This window comes from Schistocerca americana, chromosome 2, assembly GCF_021461395.2.
Source record: "Schistocerca americana isolate TAMUIC-IGC-003095 chromosome 2, iqSchAmer2.1, whole genome shotgun sequence".
In the NCBI taxonomy this organism is placed as follows: Eukaryota; Metazoa; Arthropoda; class Insecta; order Orthoptera; family Acrididae; genus Schistocerca; species Schistocerca americana.
This window is the reverse complement of record NC_060120.1, coordinates 879,829,506-879,852,546: the sequence shown is the minus strand read 5'-3', so window position 1 is coordinate 879,852,546 and position 23,041 is coordinate 879,829,506. Positions and strand designations below refer to the sequence as shown.

At 41.9% G+C, this 23,041-nt stretch overlaps 1 protein-coding gene and 1 pseudogene across 1 annotated transcript in view; both read left to right on the top strand.

The window, feature by feature from the left end:
- LOC124594519 overlaps nt 1-23,041 on the top strand; it is a 74,276-nt gene that overhangs the window by 17,903 nt on the left and 33,332 nt on the right. The window contains exon 2 of the mRNA XM_047132892.1: nt 1,458-1,659. Coding sequence (XP_046988848.1) covers nt 1,458-1,659 — 202 coding nt within the window. The remainder of the gene's footprint in view (nt 1-1,457; nt 1,660-23,041) is intronic.
- LOC124597509 lies at nt 14,952-15,069 on the top strand (annotated as a pseudogene).

Sequence of the window (23,041 nt, the reverse complement as noted above, 5' to 3'; positions counted from 1 at the left end):
ACTCCCACCCGAGTTCCTGAAGCATATCCGTAACACACGCGTGATGATCAAAGCTACCAGTAACAAATCTAGCAGCCCGCCTCTGAATTGCTTCCATGTCCTCCCCCAATCCGACTTGATAGGGATCCCAAACGCTCGAGCAGTACTCACGAATAGGTCAAATTAGTATTTTACAAGCGGTCTCCTGTACAGATGAACCACATCGTCTCAAAATTCTACTAATGAACACAAGAAGACGATCCGCCTTCTCCACAACTGCCATTACATTCTTGTCCCACTTCATATCGCTCTGCAATGTTACGCCCAAATATTTAATCGACGTGACTGTGTCAAGCGCTACACTACTAATGGAGTATTCAAACATTACGGGATTCTTTTTCCTATTCATCTGCATTAATTTACATTTATCTATATTTAGAGTTAGCTGCCATTCTTTACACCAATCACAAATCCTGTCCAAGTCATCTTGTATCCTCCTACAGTCACTCAACGACAACACCTTCCCGTAAACCACAGCATCATCAGCAAAAAGCCGCACATTGCTATCCACCCTATCCAAAAGATCATTTATGTAGATAGAAAACAACAGCGGACCTACCACACTTCCCTGAGGCACTCGTGATGATACCCTCACCTCCGATGAACACTCACCATCGATCACAACGTACTGGGTTCTATTACTTAAGAAGTCTTCGAGCCACTCACATATTTGGGAACCAATCCCATATGCTCTTACCTTAGTTAGGAGTCTGCAGTGGGGCACCGAGTCAAACGCTTTCCGCAAGTGAAGGAATATGGCATCCGTCTGATACCCTTCATCCATGGTTCGGGAGATATCATGTGAAAAAAGGGCGAGTTTGCGTTTCGCAGGAGCGATGCTTTCTAAAGCTGTGCTGATGCATGGACAGCAACTTCTCTGCCTCAAGGAAATTCGTTATATTCAAACTGGGAATATCTTCGAGAATCCTGCAACAAACCGATGTTAAGGATATTGGTCTGTAATTTTGAGGATCCGTCCTTCTAACCTTCTTATATACAGGAGTCATCTCCGCTTTTTCCAGTCGTTCGGGACTTTACGTTGGGCAAGAGATTCGCGATAAATGCAAGCTAAGTAAGGAGCCAATGCAGTAGGTTACTCTCTGTAAAACCGAACTGGAATCCCATCAGGACCTGGCGAATTATTTATTTTCAACCCACTCAGCTGCTTCACAACCTCAGGGATGTCTATCACTATGTCCTCCATACGAGAATCTGTAAGAGACTTTTAAAATCGGAAGAATCTTTTTGATACACCCTGCATTGAGGGATACGCACCATATGATCCGGCGGCAAACCCGAGTAATGTATTTGCATGAATGAGACAGTTGCAGGCTTTCGTAAAACATCGAATACGATGAACGATATCGAGTTCCTTGTTGTGCAGCCGAGATGTAACGCCGCTCTCGCCTGTTGGGCAGGGTGTTCTGGCGGGTGGTGCTGGTGGTGGCGCTGCTGGCGGTCGTCCTGTGGGCCGAGCTGCTGCTGATCGAGCTGTCCCACTCACGGCCGCAGCCCATGATGCTGCCGCCGCTCTACGCGTCTGACTCGGCTGGCGCCACCCAGCGGCCAGTCAGTGGGGACACCAACATCTTCTTCATAGAGCCCACGTGCATCTTCGAGGTGCGTCGCCTCCGATGTCCGTAGGCAAGCTAATTTGTGTTGATTCTTCCATGTTTCCCAACACTGCAGAATATTTATTTATTTATTTAACCTGATCAGATTAGGGTCATCAAGCCCTCTCTTACATCGGACCACTGTTCCACACATTCAGCATTTCACACATCAGAGTTACATCATGACAATAGTTTAAATAAGAAAATTAGATTTCTCTAGTGACAATATGAATAAAGAGTAATGACTAAGACCTAATAAAGTAAATGCAGGCAGTATTTTTACAACAGGTGCTATACATACAAATAATGATAAAAGCAATAATAATACGAGGGGCGTTCAGAAAGTAAGCTCCGATCGGTCGCGAAATGGAAACGACTATGAAAATCCGATAAAGCTTTGCACAGATGTGTTGGGTAGTGTCTCTAGTATAACCCCAGTTAGCATCACGTCGCTCTTCTCATTTCTGAGCTCGCAGTGAGTGCGTAAAGATGTCTAGAAAATAGTGTCTGCCGCCAAGTACGAGGGCCTGGTGAGAAATTTCGCCTGAAGCTATGCAGCTAACATTACATAACTGTCGTGCTGTTTCTTCTTCAAGACAATTCTCAGCCGCATTCTGCAGGGGCAATGAAGATGCTCCTGCATCGTTTTCAAATGGAAATGTGAGATTACCCACAATACAGTCCGCAATTGTCTCCCCCTGAGTTTCATCTCTGGTCACATGAACCGCTGTCCTTGAAGACAACATTTTGACACAGACAACGAGGTGTAGGCCAGCGTGGAGAATTGGCGGAAAGCACTGGCGGCTGCCTTCTATGATGACGCTATTGAAAAGTTGGTACAACGCTATGACAAAAGTCTAAGTCAGAACGGCGACTATGTAGAGAAGTAGCTGAAAGGTGTAGCTAATTGTTACAAGTAAAACATTTCTGATGTTCACTGTGGTTTCAATTTTGCAATCAATCGGAGCTTACTTTCTGAACAGGCCTCGTAACAGTAAAAAAATCGAATAATAATGGTAAACATGAGAAAAATTGGCAATAGTAATGAAGATTTGTGCAGATGTACATTAATATCTTGGTGTATAAAGTAGATGTTTACTAGTATAGCGAGTTTTGGGGAAGGGAGATTTAAGGAGGGGCAAAGATGGAAGTAATGAGGTGAAGTGCATTCACGTACAGAAGGAGGCATTACTGTTGCTTAAGTTGATACGTCACTAACTGTTATTTGAAGCTGGACATGTAATTAAGTTCCTTAACATAACGAGGGAGGTTATTCCAGAGTCGGGTTCCCGCTACTGTAAAGGACTTGGAGAAGGTGACTGAGCGATGCAGTGGAACATAGAGGATTTTATTATGATGGGAACGTGTGTTTCTGTCATGTTGTTCCGACATAAACGTTAAGGACGAGGAGAGATATGAGCGACAGTGTACATTTATAAGGCAGTAGATGAGACAGAGTGTATGGAAATCTCTACGTTTGTCTGCACGCAGCCAGGACAATTTTGCATATGCTGGTAAAATGTGATCAAAAAGTCGAACGTCAAAGATATATCGGACGCAGGCATTCATAACCAGTTCCAGACGTCGCGAATTTTCCTGAGAGAGGCCTTGTAGGATAATATCGCCGTAGTCAACGATTGGGAGTATAAGCGTTTGTACTAATTTCTTTTTCAGATCGAAAGAGAAGAGATTTTTATACTTTTGTAAGACATGAAGGGATGCTGATGCTTTTTTGCACACTGCAGTTACGTGCTCTATCCAATTTAGATTTTCATCTATTATTACTCCCAAACTCTTTGCTGAGGGAGAGAAGTTAATGTTTGTTCCAGAGATTTGCGCTTAGGGACATTTACAGTTTCTATTTATGTACAAACATAATCTTCATGGATTGCTTTGAAATTTTGATGCAACATTGCATTCGAATACGCAAGTGTTTTATATACCTACTGGAACGCCATCTGGTATATATGTAATATGTATGTAATAAAATGGGAAATGTTATGAAACGTAAATGTTGATTTCTTCAAAATCGTTAGTCTCCAAATGTTCTTAATCGATTGCTTAGACATTCTGGCACAATGTTGAATTCTGATACGGGCGTGTTTTTAGGTACCTAGCTCTTTAAGATATGTTTATTTTTAATACATGTACTTAATAAGTATATGTGTGTAGCACGTAAAGGGAAACATTGTTACCGAACATCTCAAAATGCACCTTTCCAATTTACGTCAAATTTTGACAAATTACTGTTATAAACGTTTAGGCACATATAGATTATCCACTTTGTAATATATAAATTTGTATATAAAATGTACACTAGCGTAGCGGTGTGACCGAACAGGAAGTTGTATTTACGGCTCATTGATTTATTATTAGAATACTACTACGAAATCTGAAATTACAATAACAATAAACAAGGCTCAAGTTCAGAGAGAAGGAGGGAAAAGAAGATGCACAGTGGTGTGGAAGGAAATCGACAACGAAAAGAGAAGGAAGAGATGTACAGAGAGAGAGCGCAGGAGGAGATGGAGAGAGAGAGAGAGACAGAGAGAGAGAGAGAGAGAGAGAGAATGGGAGGAGGAGATGGACAGAGAGAGGGTGAGCAGGTGATGGGCAGAGAGAGGTTGAGGAGGTGACGGACAGAAAGAGGGGGAAGGAGCAGGAGATAGACAAAGGAAGGAGGAGAGTGAGATGGACAGACACAGGGGAGAGAAGGAGATTAGGATGTATATGTAATTCCCATACATATTCGAAACGTGTGCTTTCTCTTTTCTCTTTTTTCAGTTTTAGTATACTGAGCTACAACAAAGAGTGGCCAGGTTCAGCTAATGTATATAAGTAACAATGTAAATATTCATTTCTTCAAAATCGCATATCTCCGAAAGTTCTTCACCGATTGCTTTGAAATTTTGACACAACGTTGCATTCGAATATTATTGTGTTTCTGTATACATATTGGAGCGCCGTGTGATATATAAATACGCGTATACTGTATGTAAAGAGGATACGTTGTTAACAAAAATCTCAGATTCGTTCATTCAAAATATTAAATCTTCGGAGGTTCTTCACCAATTCCTTTGAAATTTTGACACAACGTCGCATTCGGATATGCGCGTGTTTCATATACCAACTGGAAGGCCATATGCTATATAACTATATCTATTAGAGATAAAATAAGTAATAATGTTATATATGTATATATAAATATAATATGGCGTTCTTGTAGGTATATAGAAACATGTGTGTATCCAGTACAACGTTGAATCAAAATTTAAAAGAGATCGGTGAAGAGCTTTCGGAGAATTAAGATTTTGAACTAACGAACATGTGATTGTTTCCAACAATTTACCCCCTTTATATATTATATACATATTTATGTACAATATGACGCTTCAGTAGGCATATAAAAACATGTGAGTAGTCGGATGCAGTGTGATGTCAAAATTTCAAAGCAATTGGTGAAGAACTTTTTGATACTTAAGATTTTGAACAAACAAATATTTACACCTAAATAAACAAAAATGTAAGTGTTCATGTGTTGAAAATCTTAAACCTCCGAAAATTCTCTACCGATTGCTTCGAAATTTTGACTCAACGTTACGTTCTAATACTTGCGGGTTTTTATATACCTGTATTTCAAAATATATGTGATATATAAATAAATATGTAATGTATCTACATCTACATCTACATGGATACTCTGCAAATCACACTTAAGTGCCTGGCACAGGGTTCATTGCGCCACCTTCACAATTCTCTATTATTCCAATCTCGTATAGCGCGCGGAAAGAACGAACATCTATATCTTTCCGTACGAGCTCTGATTTCCCTTATTTTATCGTGGTGATTGTTTCTCCCTATGTAGGTCGGAGTCAACAAAATATTTTCACATTCAGAGGCGAAAGTTTGTGTTTGGAATTTCGTGAGAAGATTCCGTCGCAACGAAAAACGCCTTTCTTTTAATGATGTACAGCCCAAATCCTGTATCATTTCTGTGACACTCTCTCCCATATTTCGCGATAATACAAAACGTGCTGCCTTTCTTTGAACTTTTTCGATGTACTCCGTCAGTCCTACCTGCTAAGGGTCCCACACCGCGCAGCAGTATTTTCAAAGAGGACGGGCAAGCGTAGTGTAGGCAGACTCTTTAGTAGGTCTGTTACATTTCCTAAGTGTCCTGCCAATAAAACGCGGTCGTTGATTAGCCTTCCCCACAACATTTTCTATGTGTTCCTTTCAATTTAAGTTGTTCGTAATTGTAATACCTAGATATTTAATCAGAGGCTCGGCTATGTACCAGAGGTCCGCAATCGGTTCTGTCGACTATGCTGCAAATTGTCAGCTCTTCTTTCATCTTGCAAGCAAGTCTGGCAGCCTTTACCACTTCTGTTCGCCGCTCGAAACCAGATAGAATTTCTGATCCAAAGTGACACACATCATTGGTACCGACGCGAGCAACCACCTGCAGCTGGTTGCACCCTGTGCTCTTCATGGCATCTGGGAGGACCATTTACACATCTGGGATGACCCAACCAGGTATGCAAACGGCGTTCGTATTGGTTTTCTTTCCCTTCTTGTCAGCCAAGTCTCTAAGGGGCCCCATAACGCACCTAACGTTGGAGCTCCCAGCTGCCAATAATCCCACGCTTTGTGATTGCCCGGATCTTGCAGTGTGTGTGTTTTCCTCTGAATCAGGACAGGCGACAGCATCTGGCTCAGCGACAGTGTCAGCCACAGACAGCACCTGGAACCTGTTTGTCAGACAAACCGGGGAGCCCTTGCGTGCGGCAGCCTGGGAAGTCTTTCGCCGCCTGCTTCGCCCTGGATGACCTCCCACTCGACCACAGGTGAGGGGACAACCTCAGTGCGAACAGTAACTGGATTGGCCACCGCTGAGGACCGATCGGAGGACTCGGACGTGCTGGACGTCCGTTGGATCCCCACGGCCGGCCCACAATAGTGGTGCCCATCCACTGTAGCCTCAAGCTGTGTAACCGAAGCTATCGCAGCCTGAAGCTGAGAGCGAAGTGGCACACAACAATCGCAGTCCCTGTCCATACTAAAGACCGTGGAAAACTAAACTATGCAGATAACGGAATATCGGCACGTGCTGCGCAACTCTAATGTAGACCCTGACAAAATCGCAGGAACTGTATCTAATAATATGCAGATATTCATAAACCTAACCACCGAAGCACTCGCTTGAAACTAAATAACTCGCCCCTGTCACAAAATCGGTTTACTTTCCGACACAAACGAAAATGCGAGAACTTTGGCTATTAGATATCAAATTTACGCGCAGAAACTCAAGAAACTAAACTATTAAAGCGCACAGATGATATAATAAAATTCGCTCCTGGTTAGGAACTCGTAAATGTCACAAAAGCGGTTACTTCCCTGTTGCTGCGTATGTCTCGGTCGGCTACTACTGCCTGACACCTTGTTACCTTAAAGGTCTTAACTGGTTTACTTCAGATTTTTACACAATACACTAATGAACATTCAGATGTACATACGCTATACAGTTTTAATATATAAAGTATGCATTTAACATGTACAGGAGTAAACGTTGTTGCCAAAAACGTCAATAAGTACTCGAACGACTTACTTTACTTTTTTACTCGCAAACGTTCGGACGCAATCGCTATAAAGGGTGTTACCGTAAGAGCCTGCAAAAATTTAGCTGCACATAGAGAATGCTCCACTCAAAAATTTGAGATAGGAAACTTGGAGTCGGAGAAGCCAGCTTAAGGAGATAATAGTAATAAAATAACATTTTTGTGTACTTTTTTTTACTTCATTAGTTAACTGTAAAGACCATCACTGACACAATGAATGTACCATTTGTACTGTATCTTACAAAATGTTCTGAAACTGACGGCCATCCACCTCAATTTAAGCATGACATGGGTGAACAAGATTCTGACGCACCCTGACAAATATCCCTGGTGTGTTTCTAATCACATCACAGGCAGCTACAACTCTGGCAAATAACTTCAACTCTGAATCCAAACACAAGTGACTTTAGATATTACCATAGGAAATCATAAGGGGGATTAAGGTCATGTGACCTCGCAGGCCATGGAATAGAACCCTCCCTTCCAATCCGGCGACCAGGAAATACATTGCTGGTACTGCTCCATTCTACTGTACTGTACATCTCTGAATAGCACTGAATAATGAATGGGTTTGTAAATACTCATAGTATGTCCTACCATGGGACGATGTAGAAACGATATAACAGAGCCAGCTTATGGAAAAGTAAAGTAAACAAAACCTGCATCATGACTTCCAGGTAATAAGGCTCGTTCTCCTTGTTTCCTTGTGGGAAATAAAGAATGTACGTGTAAATAAACAGCACGGTACGTCTAATGTTAGTTGTAAATAAGCTGGAAAACAGTAATGCTAGACAAAGCGATAGATAAGTTCACTTCCATAACTCCTTAAGCTGACTTCTCCGATCTCATGTTCCCTATCTCATAATTGTTCAGTGGAGTATTCTGTATGTCCTGTTACATTTTTGGGCGGTCTTACGAAAACACCCTGTATATTTTTTACCTGATTTGTAAAAAGTAGGGCTTCAGTACGGTTATCTTCCAAGGGATGGTTTTGAAATTTAGATCTCTTAAAACCCTCTATTAGGGAGAGAGCGCCCCATAAAAAACATTATGCACCAAGTCCAAAGTCACCAAAACAATATAAAAAAACCTGAGGTAAAACCAATAAAATCAACGAATACAAAACTTCCACAGACCACACATAATGTCAAACCTGCGCACTATGCAAGACGCTAATGGACGCCAGATAAATAGCTGCTGTAATAACAGCACTAAAGCAACTGTGACAATTTTGTTCAACATAAGCGAAAGTTTCAGTTACGAGCTGTTTGCACACCAAGTGCCAATGTCCCACTAACTAATATTTACATTTTACAACAGTTGAAAAGTATTGTTCGGTATCGAGATTAACGTTAGGCTCAGGGTTTATTTTTACAGCGTGGTTTTTATCTGATATGTTCGAGACTGGTGGTCACCATAAAAATTTCGAGGATGGTGGTCACATTTTTTTTCTGATATGACTAGAAGGAATTAAAACAGTACGTTGTTGAAGCAATCAATGTTTTCTACGCTTTAACGCAAAAAGAAACCAAACATTAGGCTTAGGAACCTTGTGAAGCAAATTCCGTAAAGTGTCCTAAATCTTGGCAGGATAATGGGTGTGCCAAAGAGGACAGGTTCCCTACTTTTTTTTTAAAAGAACTTCCAGTAAGAAAATTAGAGACGTATAGCTTAGTATGAGCTTGTAGCTTCAACCGAAGAATGTGGAATCTCTTTCCAGTAATTCGACAACAGTTCTCGAAAGAAATAACTTTCATCTCTATGAAATTAGCAGCATGGACGATACGTACATTACTTCAGACCGTAGTCGAGATAGAACCGTTGCTAACTATGAACTAAGGGAAAAAAAAGATGCTGTGTGTAGAATGTAAGAAGTGGGCTCACTAATTATGCACGCCAAGGCCAAATAACAGTTATACATGTGAGAATTGTGAGAGTGCTCTCGAAAGTGACATTATTTCTATGTTCACCTAAATTCTATTTTAGTGTTTAATTTTGTCTTGAGTATCCCCTATCAGTATCGCTGTTTTATTTTTCTATTCTCAATCAACCCTTTTTTTAAACAAATAATTTCTTTCTTTCTCAGCTAAATAACCCAGGACAAAAATCCCAATGTCGAAGCTTGTCATTGTCTGTGACAACCAACCTCGAGTCGGGACACGTTGCCACGAGAATTTACCCAGACAAAACTTCTTCCTTTTGATGCTGCATGGCCGCAGATCCGTGGGGAAAACAAAGGGTGGTTCAAAATTCTTATTACAAGATTGTAGAGGATGAACTTCTGATAAGAAACCCATGTCTGGAAATGTAGCGTTTGGATATAAAACAAGCTTGAAGATGTGATTACTTTCACAGATCCCACTTCATGCCAAACACAGTAATTGAGAAGTGGGCGCCGTCAGTAGTCCCTGCTGTAATTACGACTTCACATAGCACCTTCGACCGACTACAACAACGACTTTTAGTAATCAGTACGTTCGAAACTAGGCGAGTCGGCTGTAGTATCCGCGGATGCACTGCATTATCGACTTTGAAGAGGATGTCCTTCTCACGTAGAAGAGAATCCAAGGACAAGTACTCGGAACATTGCCCATGCCATGTGATCCTATAGCACCAGGACAGTGCTCATTGCCTCCGCTGTGTGATACTGTGAACCAGGAAATTTGGAAGTGATCCGATCATCAAACGGATTTTACATCCCAACGATACATTTGCAGTCGTGGGTTCGTTAGCAAAACTCATCTGCTAAGTCCCCTATACAGCTACTAGCAGTCTGTAACAGGAATATTGAATCGCCCTGAATATCCGTACATATTACTAACTAGCTATTTCCAGCCACGCATGGTTAAAAGGAAAAGAAAGAAAAGAAAAGAGACAGCACACGTTTCTAATATGTATGGGAATTGGATATACGCCCTAATATCCTTCTCCTCCTCCCTCTGTTTTTGTCCACCTCTTTCCCCTCTCATCTCTCGCTGCACCTGGTCCTGCCTCCTCTCTCCACCCCTCTCTCTATCCATCGCCTCTGTTAGCTACACTACCTGTAGCATTTGCTAAGTCCTACAGGGGTTCAGAGGATATGACGCATCCTCACTGAAAGTACCTAGAGCCATCCTTGCATATACAGGGTGGTCCATTGATCGTAGCCGGGCCAAATATGTCATGAAATAAGCATCAAACGCAAAAACTACAAAGAACGAAACTTGTCTGGCTTGAAGAGGGAAACAAGATGGCGCTACGGTTGGGCCGCTAGATGGCGCTGCTATAGGTCAAACTGATATCAACTGCGTTTTTTATAAGTAGGAACCCCCGTTTTTAATTACATATTCGTGAAGTATTTAAAGAAATATGAATGTTTTAGTTGGAGCACTTTTTTCGCTTTGTGATAGATAGATGGCGTTGTAAAAGTCAGAAACGTATAAGTACATGGTGTCACGTAACATTCCACCAGTGCGGACGGTATTTGCTTCGTGGTACATTACCCGTGTTAAAATGGACCGTTTACTAATTGCGGAAAAGGTCGATATCGTGTTGATGTATGGCTATTGCGATCAAAATGCCCAACAGGCGTATGCTATGTATGCTGCTCGGTATCCTGGACGACATCATCCAAGTGTCCGGACCGTTCGCCGGATAGTTAGATATTTTAGATCTGGTAGCCACGAACAGACCAGACCTCATCGACGGTGTCAGTGTTGAGACAGGGATTAGTGATCATGATGTTGTCATCACGACTATGGTTACGAAAGTTAAAAAGTCGGTCAAGCAGGCTAGGAGAGTATTCTTACTAGAAAGAGCAGATATGCAGTTGGTAGCATCCCACTTAGTAAATGAATCGACTTCATTTACTTCCGGTACGATGGACGTGGAAGAATTATGGGCAAATTTTAAACACATTTTAAATCACGCATTGGACAAGTATGTGCCGAAAAAGTGGGTTACGGACGGAAAAGACCCACCGTGGTTTAACAGCGCAATGCGGATAATGCTCAGAAAGCAAAGTCAGTTGCACTCGCGGTACAAGAAAGATCGGGAGAATGAGGACAGGCAAAAGTTAGTAGAGATTAGTGCTGCTGTAAAAAGAGCGATGCACGAAGCATTCAACCACTATCACCGTCATAACTTAGCAAAAGATCTTGCTGAAAACTCAAGGAAATTCTGGTCTTACGCAAAATCGGTAAGCGGGTCGAAGGCTTCCATCCAGTCACTCTCTAGTCAGTCTGGTCTGGCAACGGGAAACAGCAAATCGAAAGGTGAAATTTTAAATATAGCATTTGAGAAATCTTATAAACGCTGGAGGATCGTACAAACAGCCGCCGTTTGAGTCTCGTACAGATTCCCGTATGGAGGACATTATGATAGACATCCCTGGGGTTGTGAAGCAGCAGAATGGGTTGAAAATAAATAAATCGCTAGGTTCTGATGAGATTCCCATTCGGTTTTACATAAAGTACTCTACTGCGTTGGCTCCTTACTTAGCGTGCATTTATCGCGAATCTCTTGCCCAACGTAAAGTCCCGAGCGACTGGAAAAAAGCGCAGGTGACGCCTGTATATAAGAAGGTTAGTAGGATGGATCCTCAAAATTACAGACCAATATCCTTAACATTGGTTTGTTGCAGGATTCTCGAACATATTCTTAGTTCGAATATGATGAAATTCCTTGAGGCAGAGAAGTTGCTGTCCATGCATCAGCACGGCTTTAGAAAGCATCGCTCCTGCGAAACGCAACTCGCCCGTTTTTCACATGATATCTTGCGAACCATGGATGAAGGGTATCAGACGGATGCCATATTCCTTGACTTCCGGAAATCGTTTGACTCGGTGCTCCACTGCAGACTCCTAACTGAGGTAAGAGCATATGGGATTGGTTCCCAAGTATGTGAGTGGCTCGAAGACTTCTTAAGTAATAGAACCCAGTACGTTGTGATCGATGGTGAGTGTTCATCGGACGTGAGGGTATCATCTGGAGTGCCCCGGGAAGTGTGGTAGGTCCGCTGTTGTTTTCTATCTACATAAATGATCTTTTGGATAGGGTGGATAGCAATGTGCGGCTTTTTGCTGATGATGCTGTGGTGTACGGGAAGGTGTTGTCGTTGAATGACTGTAGGAGGATACAAGATGACTTGGACAGGATTTGTGATTGTGTAAGGAATGGCAGCTAACTCTAAATATAGATAAATGTAAATTAATGCAGATGAATAGGAAAAAGAATCCCGTAATGTTTGAATACTCCATTAGTAGTGTAGCGCTTGACACAGTCACGTCGGTTAAATATTTGGGCGTAACATTGCAGAGCGATATGAAGTGGGACAAGAATGTAATGGCAGTTGTGGAGAAGGCGGATAGTCGTCTTGTGTTCATTGGTAGAATTTTGAGACGATGTGGTTCATCTGTACAGGAGACCGCTTGTAAAATACTAATATGACCTATTCGTGAGTACTGCTCGAGCGTTTGGGATCCCTATCAAGTCGGATTGGGGGAGGACATAGAAGCAATTCAGAGGCGGGCTGCTAGATTTGTTACTGGTAGCTTTGATCATCACGCGTGTGTTACGGAAATGCTTCAGGAACTCGGGTGGGAGTGTCTAGAGGATACGAGGCGTTCTTTTCGTGAATCGCTTCTGAGGAAATTTAGAGAACCAGCATTTGAGATTGACTGCAGTACAATTTTACTCCCGCCAACTTACATATCGCGGAAAGACCACAAAGATAAGATAAGAGAGATTAGGACTCGTACAGAGGCATACAGGCAGTCATTTTTTCCTCGTTCTGTTTGGGAGTGGAACTGGGAGAGAAGATGCTAGTTGTGGTACGAGGTACCCTCCGCCACGCGCCGTAGGGTGGATTGCGGAGTATGTATGTAGATGTATGTGGATGTAGTTACGTTGTTTAAGGAAACGGGAAGTGTTCAGCCACATGTGAAACGTCAACCATGACCTGCAACAAATGATGATGCCCAAGTAGGTGATTTAGCTGCTGTCGCGGCTAATCCGCACATCAGTAGCAGAAAAATTGGGCGAGAATCGGGAATCTCAAAAACGTCGGTGTTGAGAATGCTACATCAACATCAATTGCACCCGTACCATATTTCTATGCAGAAGGAATTGCCTAGCGACGACTTTGAACGTCGTGTACAGTTCTGACACTGGGCACAAGGGAAATTACGGGACGATGACAGATTTCTTGCACGAGTTCTATTTAGCAACGAAGCGTCATTCACCAACAGCGGTAACGTAAACCGGCAAAATATGCACTATTGGGCAACAGAAAATCCACGATGGCTGCGACAAGTGGAACATCTGCGACCTTGGCAGGTTAATGTAACGGAACAACCGAAATAAAATGTTTAAACGTACCTAAGTTCTGTATTTTAATTTAAAAAAGCTATCTGTTACCAACTGTTCGTCTAAAATTGTTAGCCATGTGTTTGTGACTATTATAGCGCCATCTATCACAAAGCGAAAAAAGTGCTCCAACTAAAACATTCACATTTCTTTACATACTACACGAATATGTAATTAAAAACGGGGGTTCCTATTAAAAAAAAAACACCGTTGATATCCGTTTTACCTATGGCAGCGCCAGCTAGCGGGCGAACCGTAGCGCCATCTGGTTTCCCCCTTCAAGCTAGACAAGTTTCGTTCTTTGTAGTTTTTTAGTTTGGCGCTTATTTCGTGAGATATTTAACCCAGTCACTATCAATGGACCACCCTGTATATAGGGTGTTAGGAAATTCCCGTTACAAACTTCTAAGTCTTGTAGACGGGACTGACCACATGGCGTGTCTGTTCTTTGTGTATGGCAGGCTGCGTAATTGACTCAGTGTAATGTAAACAGCGATATTCGTGTCGGGAACAAGCTGACATGGTGTTTGTGTACGGCTATGCGAATAAAAATGGTCGAGAGGTAGCACAGCTGTACCAAAACAAGTACCTTCATGGATACCAACATTTCAAGCCCTTTTGGGATGCTTATGCGATCATGGGTCCTTTCAGACAGACGAATGTAAAGGGAGGCGGCGGCCTGTGTGTGCCCCAGATGTGGAGTACCAGGCTGTACAGGATATTGAGATTATTCCTATCACAAACTTCAGGCAAGTGGCCTGCCAGCATGTTCTAAGCCAAAGTACGATTATGTGCATCCTGAGTGACAACCGCTACTATCCCCATCACCTGCAATCGCACCAAGGCAATTTCAAACATCTTTTGTGACGTGGAATACGACCCAGCTCTGTATGTGCTTTGGGACAATTTGTTGTCGTTACACACTCACACCATCCATTTATGGACAGATGTTCATGAGACGGTTTTTCTTATATTTCCAGTCAGGAATCAGTCCCTGTAGTTTGTTGGTTTTATAAGTGTTCACCCCATATAAATGGTGAAAGGTGTATACACTGTATTTGAAATGTGGTGTCCGTTTTGTCGGACATGTCCGATTTCGGCTCGTGGGCCAAGCCTAAGCCGAGTGCCAAAGGGCTCAGTCTGTTGGCACACTTCCCCCACCACCATGGTGCGCAGAGGGGGAAGAGGGGCAAACTGCGAACACGCTGCATTTAAATGGGGATACATTCATACTGCATACGACTTGTTCTTATGTTTCACATTTCTCAACAGCACAGATCAGAAACAAAGCAAGTTTACAATATTAATTAATTATTTTTAGCGTAATGAAGACATGGGCAACGGCCTTGCCGCAGTGGTTACTCCGGTTCCCGTTAGATCACCGAAGTTAAGCGCTGCCGGACATGGTCTGCACTTGGATGGGTGACCATCCAGGTTGCCATGCGCTGTTGCCATTTTTCGGGGTGCACTCAGCCTCGCGATGCCAATTGAGGAGCTACTCGACCGAACAGTAGCGGCTTCGGTCAAGAATACAATCATAACGACCGGGAGAGCGGTGTGCTGACCCCACGCCCCTCCTATCCGCATCCTCCACTGAGGATGGTCCCGGTAGGCCACTCGTGGCCTGAAGACGGAGTGCTGAGTGCAATGAAGACATGTTACAATTTTTATCTGGCACAAACCGTCGTCAGTCAGTCACAGACAATTTCACAAAGTTTCACATTCAAGTTACTACGTAGCCGTGATTTATTTAGTTTCATAATCGAAAAATGATCTTTCACACAAATATGTCGATAGGAATATTGTAGCACTTTTGTAGCCTCGTCATGGAGACTTGGAAAATCTACCTGAGAAAAGCAATGTAGACGTCGTGCACAATTTAACGTAAAAAGATTTGTAATTACAACTGTAATTAACTTGTAGGTAGAGCAGTTACTCCTGCAAATGCACAGGGGCGCTTTTAACTTAAAAGGCAACTGGTCTGGAAACCAGATGTAAGATTGACAGTGTCTTCGAAACATTTCTAAAACTGTAGTTGTAATTCTTGCAACACCAGAATGAATTCTTCAAACGTTGTGCTTTCTTTAGCGCTAGTGAGCTTAGGGAGCTGGATCGTCTTCGTCATAATGTGTCCCTTTTACAACGCAATTTTACTTTTAGATACATCCCCATCAAATCGGAAAGAAGTTACCTTGAAATGTCTTACATGGGAAGTGTACAATCAAGTCCACTTAAAATGCAAAGTCTGCTGTACATTCTGGAAGTTCTAAGTTCCGTTCCTGCACTCCTTTTTCCTTCATAAATACGACAAAAGCGAAATTTAAATCGAAAATCATTCCAGGCACGTCCCTTGAATTAACAAACGCACTTTGCAATAGTATATGAAGTCTCCACACTCTTCGTACATTACTGTTGAAAGCTGTTGCAACTGAAAATGGAGTAATGGGTGCGACTTCAGAAATTTTACTGTTCGGACCAACTATTTCTTCTAGTGCTCCATATCTGCAAATTTAGCACGAAGTGCTTATTGATGTGCAGAACAATGAATCTCGTCTGTCGATAGTGGTAATTTTTTGCTCTTTTATTGTCCTCTAAAAGTCTAAATTCTTCCTCCATGGTACTATAATGTTGGTTTCGCAGCAAATAAGCAGTCCCCGTCGCTTATGAGAACTGAGAATTCTCTTCTCTCTCTCTTCTGTCATCCCCGTTCATTTTAAAAGACTGTGACAATAAATTGCTAGACTGTCTCTTTTTGTCCAAACAGCCACTGGATCTGTGAACGTCCTTCATACCACGGACAAACAGCGAAGAATAAACAGGTCGCTGACACCACGATTCTGCCGAACTGAGAGAGTTGTGCCGACCGCAAAATGCCGCACCGCAATGCTAAAGGAAATTCCGCGCTGTTCCGGGTACTTCCGAGAAGGACCGAACAAAGCCGAGTGACAAGCCGGGTCTTGACCCGCCCGCGGTCCGCCCGCGCCGCACGCGAGAAGTTTGGCACGCCACGGCGAACCCTGGATTAAGGCAGCCGTTCTAGAGGAGCGGAGCATCCGGGTACGAGTCCCATTCCGGCACAAAATTTCAGCTTTCACCACTGATTTATAATACTGCCTGTAGGCAGCTGAAATCCTGTCTCTCGCAATACTGGATCTTTGCGGGCGCTGTACCACAACAGAAAAGACACCATATTTCAGTATGTTGTCACATTACTCAATCCCTGTTCCGTTAGAAGGTGGGACATATTGCCGCTTTCTACGGGTAACTCATAAGCAGTAGACATTATGGTCGGGCCGTTTTTCAGATATATAGTTGATTCGTTATGGATACTCGAACAGTGTTTTCCTTTGCTACATTACGTCAAAAATGGTTCGAATGGCTCTGAGCACTATGGGACTTAACATATGAGGTCATCAGTCCCCTAGAACTTAGAACTACTTAAACCTAACTAACCAAAGGACATCACACACATCCATGCCCGAGGCAGGATCCGAACCTGCGACCGTAGCGGTCTTGCGGTTCCAGACTGCAGCGCCTTTAACCGCACGGCCATACATTACGTCAGTTTGTGTATTGACTATCAGTGGCAGTGCTGTGAAACTTGTCACTGATTGCTCTTCCATGACTGTAGGAATCAATAGCTCAGTTTTATTCTTACTGTGTAGCTCTTGGCTTCTCATACAGTCTCTAATACGGCTCTGTTTGGCTTTATTTCGACTCTAGGCCCTCGTCGACGCTTGTAACATATGGCTGACCGACGTCAAGCACTTTTGAAAGGTAGTTTTAGCGTGGTCACGTTTTCGTACTCTCTCTGACTACCCATGTACAGTAAATGCGCTGCCTTTTAACTTAAGTCGGACATGTACACTTTCTGCTGATTTTAGGTATGTTCATTGTTGTCTACATATTTTTTGATCTTATTTGCTTTTTTAATATTGGTGGCTTTTCATGGGTCTTGCTGACCTGACGTAAGGTTCCTTTTTAATTTACAATTGCACCTGAAGATGAGGCTGAGGCGCCGAAACAGGGTTGTGTAAGGTTTCTGTAATAAAAATGTTGTATAACTGTAGCAGAAGTTTCAATTACGAACAATATTATAAAATAGTGGGTGATCTTTGGGATGTAGGCTTCATTGAACAGAGAGCAGAGAATAAGAGTTAATTGTATCAACAAATGAATACTTATCATTGTATCATTTGATTAAGAATTTCCCCACACATTTTATATCCTGCATTTACTAAATTCAGTCTTCTATACTTTTCTGCGTCTTTCCTACTGCCTTTTTAAGTACAGAAATTACTGTAGCTGTGTTGCATTCTTCAGGTACAGTACAGCTCTTCCAATACACATTAGAAAATGAAGGAAGCAGAATTCTAATGTGGTTCCTGCATATTTGGTTAATTCAGTGTTAATGTCATCTAGACCAGTAGCTTTTCTGTATTTTGTTACATTTATGGCTGCTTTTGATTCTTTTATGTCTATTTGGTTTACAGAGTTACTGCCAATTTTTATAGAATAACTTTCTTCGCGGTCGTCATCATATCATAAAGTTCTGTGATTGTGTAACCACCGATTTTCTGTTGTTGTATTAATGTTTGCAGTATCTATCTCCCTCTTATTCATATGCTTCATAAGTTTAAGCTTTATATTCTGTCTTCTATGAATGTCATTTTCAATATTAGCAATTAATCTTTCCTAGGATTCACTATGGTATTTTTTTTGTTAAATTCTTTGTTTTATTCCTATTCTGTTTATATGATGCCCAGGCTTCATTTGTTGGTGTTTGTAAATAACCGTTATAAGCATTTGTCTTTCTTTAATATTGTTAGTTATTACTGTATTCCGTATTTTCAGACCCCCTTTCCACTTTGATGCTTTACTTTTCCCTAGTATCTCATTAGCTATTTTCAGCACAGCTGTTTTTAATCTTACACATTCTTCTCTAGTTACAACCATTTGCAATTCGTGTATGTATTCGTTGATATGAGTTCCTTATCCTTTCTTCCTGTAGAAGATGAGGTTCATATTTCATTCGTATATATTTCATATTTTGGCTTTGTATTACCTTTACATTTGTTTGTTTCCTCCATCTTGGCCTTATTTTAATCTTCGAAGTAACTAGGAAGTGACCAGAGCCTACATGATTACCTCTAAACAGATGAGTACATCGAATTTGAGAGCTTACCTTTTTATTAGCTATTAAATAGTCAATTATTGAGCGTGAGCCTCTTGTGGTCCATTGTATTTGTTTATTTCTGAATAAGGTCTTTGCAATTTTTATCTGATTAAATGTAGAAAAATCTCTTAATGTCTTGCCATTTTCATTTAAAGTTATTTCACCAAATGTGCTTAACTGTATCTGCTATTGGTACCTTTCCAGTTTTTGGATTTAAGTCTCCTAATATTAACATATGGCTACTTTTATTATATTTATTTGCTTTTTAGCACGTCTTCATGAAACATTTCATAATCCTTGCGTTTTCCTTTTTCAGGTGCGGATACTACTATGATATATAAATGTCTTCTGTCATTTCTGAATGTAGCAATTACTATCCTTTCATTTATGTAGTCGTAAAAATTTGTCTCTCTTTTCCATTTTTCATAAATAAGAATGCCTACCTCACTATATGCTCTTTTCGTTTGTACAACTCCACTGTAAACTAATGTATAATTATTTAAATCTTTTGCTCCTCTGTTTCTTCCTTCTTTCTGATATTACATCCACGATTGTAATTATTTGTTTCCAGTTTTCTATAAGCTCTAATTCCTTTGTACTAAAACCTCCTCTTATATTCTACGTACCTACACATAATATGTCTTAAACATCAACATGTTTTCCTTTAGCACGGTCTTGTCGTTGACTTTGAGACTATCCAGCTTATACCGCAGAGACCTATGAGTTATGGTCTTTTTATATAGGTGGGTAACCAGCCTATCGCACAACCCCCACCTTGGAGGACCGGGTTTTAAAGCAGAGTACATTCTTCTAAGTAGAATGCCAGCCAGGATACAAGAGATGTAGGTCTACCACCCCTTTTCTTCTCTGTTAAATAAACCTCAGCAGAGAGGGTTGCTCCCTCCGCTCTTCGAGTCATTGTAGGAAGCGCCTTCTCCACGTTGCCTTGTCGATCGTTGCAGTCTAAGAGCATATCAAAACAAATGTATTGAATTATGGTATATTTGGTTCCTGTCGGCAATTCTTGATGCTAGAGACGATTTACACAGAACGTAGTTTAGCATGCTCATTACAGTAATGACATTCACAGGAACTACTAGAAAGCGCGACCATTGTCATGTATGCACACAGTTCATCGCCGGACCATTGACTGTCATGTACGTTCAAAGATTCCTGGCATGTCCACAGTGATACCCCCCGGGAGACAGAAATTCTAGCGATGAGGTCTTGTTCTGTTTCCACAACGAATTCATGCAGCAGCTGCTTCATGCGCCCCCTGAGGAAGAAACCTAGACATGTGAGGTCATGTGACCTGCGTGGCCAGGCGACAGGGACACCTCAGCCGAACCATCGATTACCGAAGGTGGTTCTGGGATGATTCCTCACAGAAATACTGAAATGAGCGGGCTCTCCATCGTGATAGAATTATATCCTTTGTCTCACATTCAGAGGTACATCCTCGAACAGTTCTGGCAATTCATGTTCTAGGAAGATGCGATATCTCCGTCCGTCGAGGCGGAATGGAATGGTGCAATGAACCGTCACCAAAAATGCCTGCCCACACACTAACAGCGAATGACCATGAGACCAAGTATCTCGTGGATTCACATGTGCCCAAACATGCGAAATGTGGATATTGAAATAGTCTTCACTAGTACACAAAGCCTCGTCGGTGTCCAGGACCTTGGCAGGAAGTAAGGGATGCAGAGCAGTCTGTTGTAAAAACCGTTGAGTGAACTGCACGCACTGGGGAAAATGTTCAGATGCTAGTGCTACCACGCGATGAAGACGGAAAGGATGAAGCGACTGGTCATGGAACACATTCCACACTAGGCTACATCTGACGCCAAGGATGCGTGCAATACGTTGCGTACTTGTAGATGGAGTGTCTTCAACATGTTGCAGAGTCTCGTCTTCCATTTCGGCAATTCCCGCTGTTCGATTCCGATTTGTGTGACATATATCTACAGCTACATGCACATCGAAACTCCGCAATCCACCGTACCCTGTACCAGCACCAGATATTTCTTTTCCTGTTCCATTCTCAATAGAATGAAGGAAAAACGACTGTCTTTATGCCCCTGTATGAGCCCTAGTTTCTCGTAACTCATTTTCGTGGTCCTTACGCACAATGTATGTTGGAGGCAACAGAATCGTTCTGCAGTCAGCTTCTGAATGATGTTCCTCAAAAGAACGTCGCCTTCCCTATAGTGAGTCTCATCTGAGCTCGCGTATACCATCTCCATAACATTCGCTTGTTGTTCAAGCCTCTCAGTAACAAACTTTGCTTCGATGTCTTTTTTTAATGAGATCCTGTACGGATTCCAAACACTTGAGCAATACTCAAGAATAGCTCCTATATGCGATCTCCTTTACAGATGAACTACTCTTTCCTAACATTCCCCCAATAAACTGAAGTCGACCATTCGCCTTCCTTACTATATCTGAGAACTCACATGCTCGTTCAACCTCTTATCGCTTTGCAACATTACGCCCAGATATTTAAACAAATTGACAATGTCAAGCAGGACACTAATAATACTGCAACCGAACATTACATGTTTGATCTTTTTACTCATCAGCATTAACTTACATTTTACCACATTTAGGGCTAGCTGCCATTCACCACATGAACCATAAATTTTGTCTACATCATCTTGTATCCTCCTACAGTCACTCAAGTTCGACATCTTACCGTACGTCACAGCATCATCAGCAAACAAGCTCAGATTCCTGACCATCCTGTCCGACAAATCATTTATATACATAGAAAAAAATAGCGGTCCTATTATACTCGTATTTCCCTGGGACACTCCGCACGGTACACTTGTCTCTAATGAACACTCGTCGTCGAGACTTGAGAAATCTTCGAGCCACTCACATATATGTGACCTATTCCACATGCTCGTACCTTCTTTAACAGCCTGAAATGGGCCACCGTGTCAAAAGCTTTCCGGAAATCTATAAATACCGAATCTGTCTGTTGCCCATCATCCGTAGTTTGTAGTGTATCATGTGAGAAGAGGGAGAGCTGAGTTTCGCACGAGCGATGCTTTGTAAAATCATGCTGATTCGTGGATTTAAGCTTCTAGGTCTAAAGAAAATTTATTATATTTGAACTGAGAATATGGTGAAGGATTCTGCAGTAAAACGATGTAAGGTATATAGGTCTGTAATTATGTGCGTCTGTTCTTTTGCCCTTCTTACGTATTGGAGTCACCTGCGCTATTTTTACAGTCGCTTGGGACTTCGTGCTGGGCGAGAGATTCGTGATAGGTGCAAGCTAAGTAAGGGGCCAATGCCGTAGAGTGCTCTTTGAAAAATCGAATTGGGATTCCATCTGGACCTAGTGACTTATTTGTTTTCAATATCTTCAGTTGTTTTTCTACGTCAGGGATGCTTGTTACCATGTCGTCCATACAGGAATCTGGTCGACTGTCAAATGACGGTATGTTCGTACGATTCTCCTGCGTGAACGATTTCTTGAATGCGAAATTTAAAACTTCGGCTTTCGTTTTGTTAACTGCCACACCAGACTGGTTAATAAGTGACTGAATGGAAGTCTTAGACCCACTTAGCGTTTTTAGATAGGACCAGAATTTTCTCGGATTCTCTGCCTGATCTTTTGCTAAGATAATACGATGGTAGTAGCTGTATGCTTCGTGCACAGATCTTTTCACAGTCACACGAATCTCTGCTAACCTTTGCTTGTCGTCATTTGCGCGTTCTGTTTTGAATCGAGGCTGCAATAGTCGCTGTGTCCTTGGCATTTTCTGAATCTCGTTATTAAACCATCGTGGGTGCTTTCCGTCCTTAATACACCTACTAGTCACTTAATTCTCCAGTCCACGATTTACAGTTAGCTTTAAGTTTGCCCAAAATTCCTTTACGTACATCTAACTGGAACTAAGTAAGTGATGTCAGTTCACTATCTAAGTGAGATGCTAAGAACTGCTTACCTGATGTTTGTGGCAGAAACGCTCTCCTAGCCTTCTTGACTGATTTATTAACTTCAGTACCAATATTTGCTATAATGACATAATTCTCATTAATCCCCGTTTCTCTATTGACGTTGTCGATTAAATACGGCCTGTTTGTAGCTACACGGTCTAAGGTATTTCCATAGCTTGCGGCCTGCCGTACTAGTTTCTTAAGACAGTTTTCAATGTACATCACGTGGATGTAGATGAAGACTTGTTCAAACGTACTTCTTATGACTGTCTGTCTATACCCTCTGCAATGAAACCATA